Source organism: Thalassophryne amazonica, chromosome 14 (genome assembly GCF_902500255.1).
Source record: "Thalassophryne amazonica chromosome 14, fThaAma1.1, whole genome shotgun sequence".
Classification (NCBI taxonomy): domain Eukaryota; kingdom Metazoa; phylum Chordata; class Actinopteri; order Batrachoidiformes; family Batrachoididae; genus Thalassophryne; species Thalassophryne amazonica.
This window is the reverse complement of record NC_047116.1, coordinates 72,460,650-72,475,012: the sequence shown is the minus strand read 5'-3', so window position 1 is coordinate 72,475,012 and position 14,363 is coordinate 72,460,650. Positions and strand designations below refer to the sequence as shown.

The following is a 14,363-nucleotide window of genomic DNA, read 5'->3' as shown; positions in this document are numbered from 1 at the left end:
TAGCTAAACTGCAGGATTGTCTTACAGACATAAAGACATGGATGACCTCTAATTTCCTGCTTTTAAACTCAGATAAAACTGAAGTTATTGTACTTGGCCCCACAAATCTTAGAAGCATGGTGTCTAACCAGATCGTTACTCTGGATGGCATTTCCCTGATCTCTAGTAATACTGTGAGAAATCTTGGAGTTATTTTTGATCAGGATATGTCATTCAAAGCGCATATTAAACAAATATGTAGGACTGCCTTTTTGCATTTACGCAATATCTCTAAAATCAGAAAGGTCTTGTCTCAGAGTGATGCTGAAAAACTAATTCATGCATTTATTTCCTCTAGGCTGGACTATTGTAATTCATTATTATCAGGTTGTCCTAAAAGTTCCCTAAAAAGCCTTCAGTTGGTTCAGAATGCTGCAGCTAGAGTACTGACGGGGACTAGCAGGAGAGAGCATATCTCACCCGTGTTGGCCTCCCTTCATTGGCTTCCTGTTAATGCTAGAATAGAATTTAAAATTCTTCTTCTTACTTATAAGGTTTTGAATAATCAGGTCCCATCTTATCTTAGGGACCTCGTAGTACCATATTACCCCATTAGAGGGCTTCGCTCTCAGACTGCGGGCTTACTTGTAGTTCCTAGGGTTTGTAAGAGTAGAATGGGAGGCAGAGCCTTCAGCTTTCAGGCTCCTCTCCTGTGGAACCAGCTCCCAATTCAGATCAGGGAGACAGATACCCTCTCTACTTTTAAGATTAGGCTTAAAACTTTCCTTTTCGCTAAGGCTTATAGTTAGGGCTGGATCGGGTGACCCTGGACCATCCCTTGGTTATGTTGCTTTAGACGTAGACTGTGTTTCATAATTATTGTATGGCCTTGCCTTGCAATGTGGAGCGCCTTGGGGCAACTGTTTGTTGTGATTTGGCGCTATACAAGAAAAAAGTTGATTGATTGATTGATTGATGTATGACTTCAGTTGTTCAACAGTCCGGGGTCTCCGTTGTTGTATTTTGCGCTTCATAATGCACCACACTTCACACAGGTCTGGACTGCAGGCAGGTCAGTCTAGTACCCGCACTCTTTTACTACGAAGCCACGCTGTTGTAACATGTGCAGAATGTGGCTTGGCATTGTCTTGCTGAAATAAGCAGGGACGTCCCTGAAAAAAAATATTACTTGGATGGCAGCATGTGTTGCTCCAAAACCTGGATGTACCTTTCAGCATTGATGGTGCCATCACAGATGTGTAAGTTGCCATGGGCACTAACACACCCCCATACTATCACAGATGCTGGCTTTTGAACTTTGCGCTGGTAACAATCTGGATGGTCTTTCTCTTCTTTTGTCCGGAGGACACGACGTCCATGATTTCCAAAAACAATTTGAAATGTGGGCTCGCCGCCTTCTCTGGGTATATGGCCCAGAGAAGACGGCAGTGTTTCTGGATGTTTGTAGCTTTCGCTTTGCATGGCAGAGTTTTAACTTGCACTTGTAGATGTAGTGACAAACTGTGTTAACTGACAATGGTTTTCTGAAGTGTTCCTGAGCCCACACGGTAAGATCCTTTACACAATGATGTCGGTTTTTAATGCAGTGCCGCCTGAGGGATCGAAGGTCACGGGCATTCAGTGTTGGCTTTCGGCCTTGCCACTTATGTGTAGAAAGTTCTCCAGATTCTATGAATCTTCTGATTATATTATGGACTGTAGATTATGGAATCCCTAAATTCCTTGCAATTGAACATTGAGAAACATTGTTCTTAAACTGTTGGACTATTTTTTTCATGCAGTTGTTCACAAAGTGGTGATCCTCACCCCATCTTTGCTTGTTGATGGCTGAGCCTTTTGGTGATGCTCCTTTTATACCCAATCATGACATTCACCTGTTTCCAATTAGGTGTTCTTTGAGCATTCTTTACCTTTCCCAGTCTTTTGTTGCCCTGTCCCAATGTGTTGAAATGTGTTGCAGGCTTCCATTTCAAAATGAGCAAATATTAACACAAAAACAACAAGGTTTATCAGTTTAAACATTAAATATCTTGTCTTTGAGGTGTATTCAGTTGAATACAGGTTGAAGAGGATTTACAAATCATTGTATTCTGTTTTTATTTACATTTTGCACAACGTCCCAGCTTCATTGGAATTGGGGTTATAATTATATGCTGATGCATATACAAACTACAATTCAGCAAACCAGCTATGTAATGTGTGAGTGTCTTACACAGTGATATAATTCCTTTAGGAAACTATTATAAATACAACTGTCATAATTTCTATTCAAACGTGAAAACAGTTATAAATACAACTGTCATAATTTCTATTCAAACGTGAAAACAGTTCTTTATATACACAAATTATAGAAATAATTCATGGAACCATACATGTATAGGCTTCATCAAGTAATATTTGTCATCCACCTGATACTGGGGCTTAGTAAATCACTTTCTAGACTGATTCACTGTGCATGTGACACACGAGTCATGCTATCAAATAGCTGATAGTCTGGAGAAGACATAACACATGCTCATCAGTTGGACAGGGTAGTCTTCTAACTAATAATAATTTTTTGGATCACCTTTCCTCTGTTGTGAGAAATAAATACAAAGACACTGACATTCACAAAATTTACTTTTGATAGGAAAAAAAATGACTTCACTTGCCACTGAGTTTTACACTTAATGTATTCAAAAACAAAACACTAATTTATAAGGGGGATGTCTTTATGCATAAAAATATGGCATAACTGCTGCAAATATATATGTAGTTTTGCAGATATAGCTACTGATTCACTGTGCCCCGTGATTCACCGTGCCCCGGTTTCCCCTACATACAAGATAGTAAATACATTTGAATGAAATTTAGAGTTGAGCCATATTGAGCCATATGAGCTCTGTATGCACCACTCTGCATTTAATCATTAGTGATCGATCTCTGCTCCCCTCCACAGCATGTCTTTTTCCTGGTTCTCTCCCTCAGCCCCAACCAGTCCCAGCAGAAGACTGCCCCTCCCTGAGCCTGGTTCTGCTGGAGGTTTCTTCCTGTTAAAAGGGAGTTTTTCCTTCCCACTGTAGCCAAGTGCTTGCTCACAGGGGGTCGTTTTGACCGTTGGGGTTTTATATAATTATTGTATGGCCTTGCCTTACAATATAAAGCGCCTTGGGGCAACTGTTTGTTGTGATTTGGCGCTATATAAAAAAAATTGATTGATTGATTGATTGATATTTAATTCCAGTATGAGAGTCAAATTCCACTGTGTTTTAAACCAGGAAAAACCAGGAAAAACTGATGCCCCCAGACTCTCCTCAGGGACACGTCCACTTACAGAAAATGTTCAGTCAAAAAAATTTTCAGTTGCTTGCACCCATGTAAATTAGGCCTACGTGTCAACAAAATATAATGTTTATGTGAGCTACTTGCCTGACTGTGTTATGTTAATAGAAATGATTAATGTCCACTCATGAATTGAGTTTCCCTAAAAGTAATCTACTGAACCACACTCAACTTCCTTGGTCTCACATCACCCTCTGCTGGACTCCTATGAGCAACACCCAAGGACTCATGTAGATGTACAAACATCTACATGAGTTAGCTCCGGTTTCCTCCCACATCCAAAGACATGTGGGTTAGGTGGATTGGAGTCTTTAAATTAGGTGGTTGGTGTGTCTGTGCTTGGGACAGACTAGCGTCCTGTCCTGGGTGTACCCTGCCTCGCGCTCTATGACTGCTGGGATAGGCTCCAGCCGCCCACAACCCTTAATTGGACTAAGCGGTGGAAGATGAATGAATGAAGTTGAAATGTGGGTTAAGGTACTTAAGAAAGGGCCAAAGCGCATGACCTACCTAATTAGCATGTTTCAAATTTAATTAACATCTTGAGTACATCAATGAAATTCTGCTCAAATGCAGTCTTGGAACCCCTCAGCAAGAATATGTGATTCTTAAGCTTAGGCACTTAAGAAAGAGCTAAAAAAACAAACAAACAAACAAAAAAAAAACAACCAATCAGGTCCAAAGGGAACTGCCCTATTCAAGAATTTAATTAAGTGTTTTTACTTCTTAATTACTTTTTATACCATGGTCAGTGAGAATTCCATGGCTAACTGGTGTGCATTATTTTCGTGTATACGCACACGTAGTTCGGCGAGTTAAGTCACTGTTATAATCACTCCGCTCTGGTCGTCACCATAGCAATGCGCAAATCAGTTGGCGCAGATCAGCTGTGTTTTGACAGGTGAATGACAGAAACACGATAAAACATGGATTTCCAAGTGAATTTTAATATTTTTGGCCAAAATAAAATGTTTGAGGAATGGGAAGAGGAGGAGAACAAACGAGAAGAACAGCAAAAGCAACGGTGTAAAGATTTAACATCGGACAAACTGGACAAGATTGAAGATGGGAAAGAAGAAGAGAACACAAAACAAGTTAACTTAAATAAATATCTATGTGTGTTAGCTCACTGTGTGGCAGCATGGTATAAGCGAATTAAACAACTCGAAGCCTTACATTATACGGTTTGAATGCACGACACGGAGTCTAAAACACCACAGTGCGAAGCACAGTGGTGTCACTCCTCAAAGTGTTACTCTTCTCGTTTTTTAATCCTTACGTAATCACTTTTGCTGATATTCTTCAGTCACAAATATTTCTGCCAGCATTCTCCACCCAGTCCACCCTACTTGCACATTCTTCTCAATCCAGTCTCATGTTTGTTTTCGTCACGAAAATTTGACTCATTTCGTGATGGGTTTTTTTTAACTCACTATTACCCATCCCTAACCTTAACCATAACCCAAACCTACTCCTTCCCCCAACCCTAACCATAACCATCACCACCCCCCCCCCAACTTCACTTTTAATTTCATGCAGTCATCATGGAATGTATTAGAATTGATTTGTGCTGCTGTGACAAAAATGAGGCGCTTTTCGTCACAATATCACAAACCAATAGATTCATGTATATTTCGTGCTGCTGAATCACGTGACTTGCCGTGAGACCAGGTTACTCTTCTTCACCTCGCTACCACACTCTCCATTACTTTGGACAGTATTTAAACTCATCTACTTTCACCACTTCTACTCATTGTAACCACACTATTTCACTGAGCTCCCTCTCACTCATACACATGTACTCAGTCTTGCTCCTACTGACTTTCATTCCCCTGCTCTCCAGAGCATATTTTCACCTTTCCAGGTTAGACTCAACCTGCTCTCTACTCTCACTACAGATCACAATGTCATCTGCATACATGGTCCATGGTGCCTCCTGTCTGATCTCATCCATCAACCTGTCCATCACCATTGTGAACAAGAAAGGACTCAGAATTTATCCTTAGTGTAATCCCACCTCCACCTTGAATGAGTCTGTCATTCCTACTGTGCATCTCACGCTGTCACACTATCCTTGTACATGTCCTACACTACTCTCACATACTTCTCTGCCACTCCAGACTTTCTCATACAAATCCACAACTCTTCCCTTGGCACCCTGTCATAAACTTTCTCTAAATCCACAATCACAATATAACTCCTTCTGGCCTTCTCTATACTTCTCCATCAGTACTCTCACAACAAACATTGCATCTGTAGTGCACTTTTCCAGCAAGAAACCATATTGCTGTTCTACTACTCTTTCCCATAACTTCATACTATGGCTGATCAGCTTTATGCCTCTGCAATTACTGCAGCTCTGCACATCACCCTTGTTCTTAAAAATAGGAACTAGCCCACTTCCGCTCCACTCCTCAGGTATCCTCTCAATTTACAAAATTTTATTAAACAATATGGTTAGAAACTCCACTGCAATCTCTCCTACACATTTCCATGCCTCCACTGGAATGTCATCTGAACCAACTGCCTTTCCATTTTTCATCCTCTTCATATCAGCCCTCACTTCATCCTTACTAATCTCTTGTACTTCCTGATTTACTCTCTCCACATCATCCAGCCTTTTCTCTCTCTCATTTTCTTAATTCATCAACACACTCTTCTCACTTGTCAGCCCTTTAACATCTACATCTTTTACCACCCTAATCTGCTGCAGATCCTTTCCAGCTCTGTCCTTTTTTCTGGCCAATCAGCACAAGTCCTTTTCACCTTCCTTACTGTTCAAATTCATGTACAGCTCATTATATGCTTTTGCCTAACCTTTCACCACTTCTCTTTTTGTCTTACGCTGCATCTCCTTGTACACCTGTCAACTTTCTTCACCTCTCCGATTGTCCCCAATTCTTTTTAACCAACCTCTTTCTCCTTATGCTTTCCTGGACATCTTCAGTCCACCATCAAGTTTCCTCGGCTTCCTTCCACTTGTCAGATGTCACACCCAATACCTTCCGAGCTATCTCCCTCACTACATCTGCAGTATTTTTCCAGTGCAAAACTGTTTCCCCTCCATCCAGTGTCTGTCTCACCTGCTCACTGAATTTCACATAACAGTCTTCCTCCTCCCACAAACGAGTCCAACTTAGTGACGAGCACCCGAACACAGATCTCGCTTTGTGAGTACAGAGACTGGATGGCCCTGAGAAGGGACCCCCCCCTCACTCCATACTCCCGCAGCACCTCCCACATTATCTCCCGGGGTACCCAAACATACGCCTTCTCCAAGTTCACAAAACACACGTAGACTGGATGGGTATACTCCCAGGCACCCTGTAGAATCATTGTGAGAGTGAAGAGCTGGTCGGTTGTTCCACGACCAGGATGGAACCCGTATTGTTCCTCTTCAATCAGAGGTTCGACTATCAGCCGAACCCTCCTTTCCAGCACCCTGGAGTAGACTTTACCAGGGAGACTGAGTAGTGCGATGCCCCTGTAACTGGCACACACTCGCTTATCCCCTTTTATTAAATATGGGGACCGCCACCCCAGTTTGCCACTCCTTAGGCACTGTCCCAGACCTCAACACATTGCTGAAGAGACGTCTCATCCACGACAGTCCCTCCACACCCAGAGCCTAAAAACCAATCCTGTTTGTGATATTCATGGACAGGATATCAAGGCGTAGTTGGGGGAGGACAGTTTCCAGTTTTGTGGGCTCACGGTCTTATCACTGCTTTTGTAGATGACGTGGTTCTTTTGGCTTCATCGGCCTGTAACCTCCAACACTCACTGGATCGGTTCACAGCCAAGTGTGAAGCGGCTGGGATGAGGATCAGCACCTCTAAATGTGAGGCCATGGTTCTCAGCAGGAAACCGATGCATTGCCTACTCCAGATAGGGAATGTGGTCTTGACCCAAGTGAAGGAGTTCAAGTACCTTGGGGTCTTGTTCACAAGTGAGGGGACAATGGAACATGAGACTGGCCGGAGAATCAGTGCAGCAGGGGTGGTATTGCATTCGCTCTACCGTACTGTTGTGACGAAAAGGGAGCAGAGCCAAAAGGTGAAGCTCTCGATCTACTGGTCAGTCTTCATTCCTACTCTCACCTATGGTCATGAGGGTTGGGTCATGACTGAAAGAACTAGATCGCGGGTACAAGGGCTTCTCACTCTTAGAGATAGGGTGAGAAGCTCAGTCATCCGTGGGGAGCTCGAAGTAGTGCTCCTTCACGTTGAAAGGAGCCAGCTGAGATGGTTCAGGCATCTGGCAAGGATGCCCCTGGGCACCCCCTGGGAGGTGTTCCAGGCATGTCCATCTGGGAGGAGACCCCCGGGAAGACCAAGACCCAGGACTAGTTGGACAGATTATCTCTCTACACTGGCCTGGGAACACCTCGGGATCCTCCAGTCTGAGTTGTCAATGTGGCCTGGGAAAGGGAAGTTTGGAGTCCCCTGCTACAGCTGTTGCCCCCGCGACCCGTCTTTTAGCTTGATCTCCTACAAAGAATGTATTCCACCTGTGTGCACCTTCCTCAGCTCCGTGCTCCTCCTTTTTGTGAGTCTGACTTGGTGAGTCTGACTCAGACACAAAAGGAATAATGTGATTATTAACCTCCCCCATCCAAAGACATGCAGGTTAGGTGGATTGATATCTTTACATTGTCCATAGGTGTGCAAGTGGGTGTGACTGTGTTTGTTTGTTTATATGTGGACCTGTGACAGACTGGCGTCCTGTCCCCGCTCACGCTCTATGAGTGCTGAGGTAGGCTCCAGCCCCCCGCGACCCTTAATTGGACTAAGCGGTTGAAGATGAGTGTGTGTGTGAGTGTGTGTGTGTTATGTAATTGTGTATGTAGTTATCGTGGAAATTATTTATATACTTGTCCTGACTGTGTTCTGTGTTTTTAATTTAACGTGTCCTGTGCACTGAGCCGTCATTTCCAGCTGTCAGTGAGTGGCTGGCCAGCGATCAGCTGAGAGGCGCCTTGCTGTTCTGTGTGCACTCAAATGTGGCTGGCTGGTCCCCATATTATCTTGTCTGTACATAATATCAGCCTGTCATGCACATGTCTCATGTGTTGGGTGGGTGGGGGCGCGATACACATGCATGCCACATCTGTTGGGAGTGAGGGGACTTTGGCACAGTCACACCCATGTGTGTTGGGTCACTGTCTTTCGGCCGCTGTTGTATGCAAATGGCTGTGGCGACAGGTGTATGAGGCCAATTTTTCATGAGTAGCATCCAATTCCTCCTTCATCTGCCATTCTGCCTCAATCGTTTTATGTGTGAAGGGGCAACTTAAGGTTAACACACTGCTTCCTTCTAACCTCCTCATTTATCTGGGCTTGGGACCAGCACTCAGAATGCACTGGCTGCACACCCCATGTGGCTGAGTTATGATCCTCATTAAATGCAGGACAAAACATACAACAGAAGAAGAAAAGTAAAATTATAATTAAAGAATGAATAGAACATGTGGTAGGGAATGATATGAAAACTTGGCACTTCAAATTACTGATAGCAAACTCAAAACAATGTTTTGAAAATGTCGAAAGCTTTGCAAAACAAGTGTTGGAAAAACACTGCACACATTATACTTTGCTAAATGGGGCCTCATTGCATCACCAACTGTTTTGAAGCATTCCTTTTGATTTGTACCCTCTGGATTTGAGACATAATACAACACAAGTGAATGATGTGTGATTGTAGCATTCTGAGTCATAAAAATACTTAAGTAGCAAGGAAAAAAATGAAATCAAATCAAGTGAAAAAAGCAAAAGTTACACAATTTATGAAAAGACTAGCACTAGTACATACTGCATGCTGCTTGTATCATGTAGAAATAATAATTAATCTTGTGACTTTGCAAAGCATTTGCTGTACAGCCTTCTATTTGACACACAGGACTTACAATATTGATGAAGGCAGAAAGAAAGACGGTGACAATGGTGAAGACACCCACCAGGGTGCTGTTCAGCCGAGACCGCACAATCCTCTTGGACAGAGTCTGCAGAGGCACTGGGAAGAGCTGCAACAGCAGGAGGAAAGCCAGTGAGTGAGGGATGAACACAGTGTGAAGGATGAGGAAGATGATGAGATTCTCCCAACCAACAGGTCCTACTGTATAGAATACTGTATGATGTACTGTGTAGTGGTAGAAATGTGCAAACTTTTAGAGCTTTTTTGCTAATGTGTACACTCAACCAGAGCTGATTTCAAACAACAGGTTGCACTGAGTATTTAGAAAGCGCTATTTTTATGTATTTGTCTCCGGTGGCGGTGGCAGAGAAGAGAACACTGGGCAAACTGCTGGACATTATGGACGATGCCAGTCACCCTCTGCACACCGTCATCAGCAACCACAGAGCCTCTTCAGCCACAGACTGCTCCTTCTCAAGTGCAGGACCGACTGAAAAACTCCTTTGTCCCTCAGGCCATCAGACTGTACAACTAGTTGAGCACCTACCTGTTAAATGTTTCTTAGCAGATGTGTAGTTCTACCCTCTGCAAACAGAGGAGAACTGCTTCTAGAAGAAACCACTCTATCCTCTGCAGTCAAAGGAGAACTGCTCACCAAAAAAAACCCCTCATTTCTTTTAACCCCATACTGATACGCTGGCAATATCACCCAAGTCATCCAGAGGAATACATTTTTAACTTATGGTTCAAATTTTAAACAAACTAATTTCGGACAACTTATTTAAATTAATGTCACGTCTGAAGTTTTATAAAGGGAAAATATCAGATATATGTTTTAGTTTTAAAGTAATGCACTAATTTTTAAGGTTTTAGTGTGGACATGCTGTGCCAAGTGCATTATGGGTAGGATTGGGTAATCTCAGTATGTTCATGACAGGAGAAATGCATTTCAGACACTCTGATCAAGCTCCACGGACAACAGCATTAAACTCTAGTGCCTAAAACTCTTGTGAATATATTCTCTGGGTTAATAGATGTTATTGTGTTTGCGTTTCTTAAATTCCGCGCATCATGTAGCAGACAAAGATTATCTGGAATTTTGTTTTGGCAAGTTTTCACAGTCTCTACTGCCATCTACTGGCCAGTAGTGTTCATGGCAGTATTCCCTGAAGCTGATCTGATATTTTCAATCACTGTACTTGGTTCCAGCTCAAACTGTACGACAGAACTGCATGGTGTAAAAGTTCAGAGCGCCCGATTTATGTTATCACACACATTGTATGTACAAAAACCACACGTCGGACCCGTGTTTCCAGAAGCAAAATGTAAACAGAAGCTTTTTTTTCTAACTTAATTTACATTTCTTATTTGTTACAAAAAGTCTCGATGGGAGACATCAAAGTTTAAAAAAAAACAAAACATTACAAGACAGGTCTGCGGTGTTTGCACAGGCACAGTTCGAGAGGTTGGATACTTGTAGCGATTCAGCAGTGGAATACCCTCATGACGGCCAACCAGAATATCAAACATGTTTGATTTTCATCCGACCATACGATCGCCGATCAGGAGCTGGTCTTGAGATGTTAAACGCAGTTCGTTACTCCATGTATACTAAATGATGCAGGACGCGTGATTAACCTGAAACTCGGTGCGACCCAAAAAATTCTTGCACAAATGAAAAATCTACTGAAAAAGGGCCAAAACTCGCACAGTGTAAACCCAATCTGTCTTTGTTTCAAAACTTCAGAATTAGTACAAATGACAGAATTGACATTAATGGAGTTATTCTATCAGTATTCATTTTAATTATACACCAAACCATAACTCAGCACTGCTTTATTTTCCAAGACCTCCACCTGGTGGCCTGGAGTTGAGCTTCTTGGCTCCTCTCAGCTTGCTTCTGTGCTGGAAGCCATGTACTAAACAAGAGCTTCCAGCAGGGGGCAGGACGTGCTGACTCATTGTTTGGGTCTGTGGTTGCCTTTGATGATACCAGAAGCGATCATGATGTTAAAACTCAAAATTAGCTTGTTAGTAGTTGCGAGTGTACCGGAGACAATACTGGAATTTATCGGTTATCTGTAACTTCTGATACATTTTTGGGTGGTTTATCGGTTTAGCTTTATAAAAGGTAACTTTTCAGTTATCTGATTATCTGTTATCGAAATTAATTTTTTGGCTATCTGTGCCCACCACTGGTAGTAGTAGGAGGAGGAGTATTATTAAATATTGTTATTTTCTTTTATTATTACATCTAATTTGTCATTTGATTTTTAAATGGCTTTTAATTTTTTTTTTTTAAAGGGCTCCCCCTAGAACTTCAACCTTATCGTGGTGGGGGAGTTTGCGTACCCGGATGATCCTAGGAGCTATGTTATCGGGGGCTTTGTGCCCCTGGTAGGGTCTCCTAAGGCAAACAAGTCCTAGGTGACGGGTCAGACTAAGGGCAGTTCAGAAGCTCCCATGACCAGTACAAAATCAAGGACCGAGACGTCGCCCGGTACGGCAGAGCCGGGGCACCAGGAGCCAAGCCTGGGGTTGGGGCTCGCACAGAAGTGCCTGGTGGTCAGGCCTCAGCCCACGGGCCTGGCCGGGCTCAGCCCGAAAGAGCGACGTGGGCCCGCCCTCCTATGGGTTCACCACCTGCAGAGGGGGCCATGGGGATTGGGTGCAGAGAGGACTGGGTGGCAGTCGAGGGCGGGTGGCCCGGCAGCCTGGTCCACGCTCACAGCTCCTGGCTGTTGGGATGTCTGCGCTTGTGCGGGAGGTTGAGAGATACGGACTTGAGATAGTCGGGCTCACCTCCATGCATAGCTTGGGTTCTGGTACCCAACTCCTGGAGAGGGGCTGGATGCTCCACTTTTCTGGCGTTGCCCACGGGGAGAGGCGGAGAGCTGGGGTCGCATTGCTTATTGCTCCCCAGCTCAGTTGCCATGTGTTGGAGTTCACCCCGGTGAACGAGAGGGTCGCGTCCCTTCACCTTCAGGTCGGGGACAGGTCTCTCACTGTTGTCTCGGCCTACAGGCCAGCGGCAGTGCCGAGTACCCGACCTTCTTGGAGTCCCTGCGAGTGGTACTAGATAGTGCTCTGACTAGGGACTCCATTGTTCTCCTGGGGGATTTCAACGCCCATGCTGGGGGCGACAGTGAGACCTGGAGGGGGGTGATCGAGAAGCACGGCCTCCCCGATCTGAACCCGAGTGGTGTTCAGTTGTTGGACTTCTGTGGTAGACACAATTTGTCCATCCATGCACAAGCGTGTCCATAAGTGCACGTGGCACCAGGACACCCTAAGCCGGAGGTCGATGATCGACTTTGTAGTATCATCTGACCTTCGGCTTCGTGTCTCGGACACTCGGGTGAAGAGGTCTTCTACTCCCACCTTCGGGAGAGCTTCTCCCAGATCCTGGGGGAGGCTGGAGACATGGAGTCTGAGTGGACCATGTTCTCCACCTCCATTGTTGATGCGACCTCTCGTAGCTGTCATCGCAAGGTCTCTGGTGCCTGTCGCAGCAGCTATCCCCGAACCCAGTGGTGGACCCCGGAAGTAAGGGATGCTGTCAAGCTAAAGAAGGAGTCCTACTTGTCTTTGTTGGTAAGTGGGACCCCGGAGGCAGCTGACAGGTACCAGCAGGTCAAGTGTGCTGCAGCCTGTGCGGTCGCAGAGGCAAATACTCGAGTCTGCACCTTCAACTGCACCACAGACTAAAACAGTTAAATGTGGTCTATTAAACATTAGGTCTCTCTCTTCTAAGTCCCTGTTAGTAAATGATATAATAATTGATCAACATATTGATTTATTCTGCCTTACAGAAACCTGGTTACAGCAGGATGAATATGTTAGTTTAAATGAGTCAACACCCCGAGTCACACTAACTGCCAGAACGCTTGTAGCACAGGCCGAGGGGGAGGATTAGCAGCAATCTTCCATTCCAGCTTATTAATTAATCAAAAACCCAGACAGAGCTTTAATTCATTTGAAAGCTTGACTCTTAGTCTTGTCCATCCAAATTGGAAGTCCCAAAAAACAGTTTTATTTGTTGTTATCTATCATCCACCTGGTCGTTACTGTGAGTTTCTCTGTGAATTTTCAGAACTTTTGTCTGACTTAGTGCTTAGCTCAGATAAGATAATTATAGTGGGCGATTTTAACATCCACACAGATGCTGAGAATGACAGCCTCAACACTGCATTTAATCTATTATTAGACTCAATTGGCTTTGCTCAAAATGTAAATGAGGTCCACCCACCACTTAATCATCTCTTAGATCTTGTTCTGACTTATGGTATGGAACTTGAAGACTTAACAGTATTCCCTGAAAACTCCCTTCTGTCTGATCATTTCTTAATAACATTTACATTTACTCTGATGGACTACCCAGCAGTGGGGAATAAGTTTCATTACACTAGAGGTCTTTCAGAAAGCGCTGTAACTAGGTTTAAGGATATGTTTCCTTCTTTATGTTCCCTAATGCCATATACCAACACAGTGCAGAGTAGCTACCTAAACTCTGTAAGTGAGACAGAGTATCTCGTCAATAGTTTTACATCCTCAATGAAGACAAACTTTGGATGCTGTAGCTCCTCTGAAAAGAGAGCTTTAAATCAGAAGTGCCTGACTCCGTGGTATAACTCACAAACTCGCAGCTTAAAGCAGATAACCCGTAAGTTGGAGAGGAAATGGCGTCTCACTAATTTAGAAGATCATCACTTAGCCTGAAAAAGAGTCTGTTGCTCTATAAAAAGCCCTCCGTAAAGCTAGGACATCTTACTACTCATCACTAATGAAGAAAATAAGAACAACCCCAGGTTTCTTTTCAGCACTGTAGCCAGGCTGACAAAGAGTCAGAGCTCTATTGAGCCAAGTATTCCTTTAACTTTAACTAGTAATGACTTCATGACTTTCTTTCTATTTTAACTATTAGAGAAAAAATTACTCATAACCATCCCAAAGACGTATCGTTATCTTTGGCTGCTTTCAGTGATGCCGGTATTTGGTTAGGACTCTTTCTCTCCGATTGTTCTGTCTGAGTTATTTTCATTAGTTACTTCATCCAAACCATCAACATGTCTATTAGACCCCATTCCTACCAGGCTGCTCAAGGAAGCCTACCATTATTTAATGCTTCG

General features: G+C 43.7%; 1 protein-coding gene across 1 annotated transcript in view; it reads right to left on the bottom strand.

The window, feature by feature from the left end:
• The window catches only part of adcy5 (adenylate cyclase 5), a 365,757-nt gene that overhangs the window by 81,780 nt on the left and 269,614 nt on the right, over positions 1 to 14,363 (bottom strand). Inside the window, 1 exon segment of the mRNA XM_034185849.1 lies at positions 9,227 to 9,343. Within this exon segment, the coding sequence (XP_034041740.1) occupies positions 9,227 to 9,343 (117 nt within the window).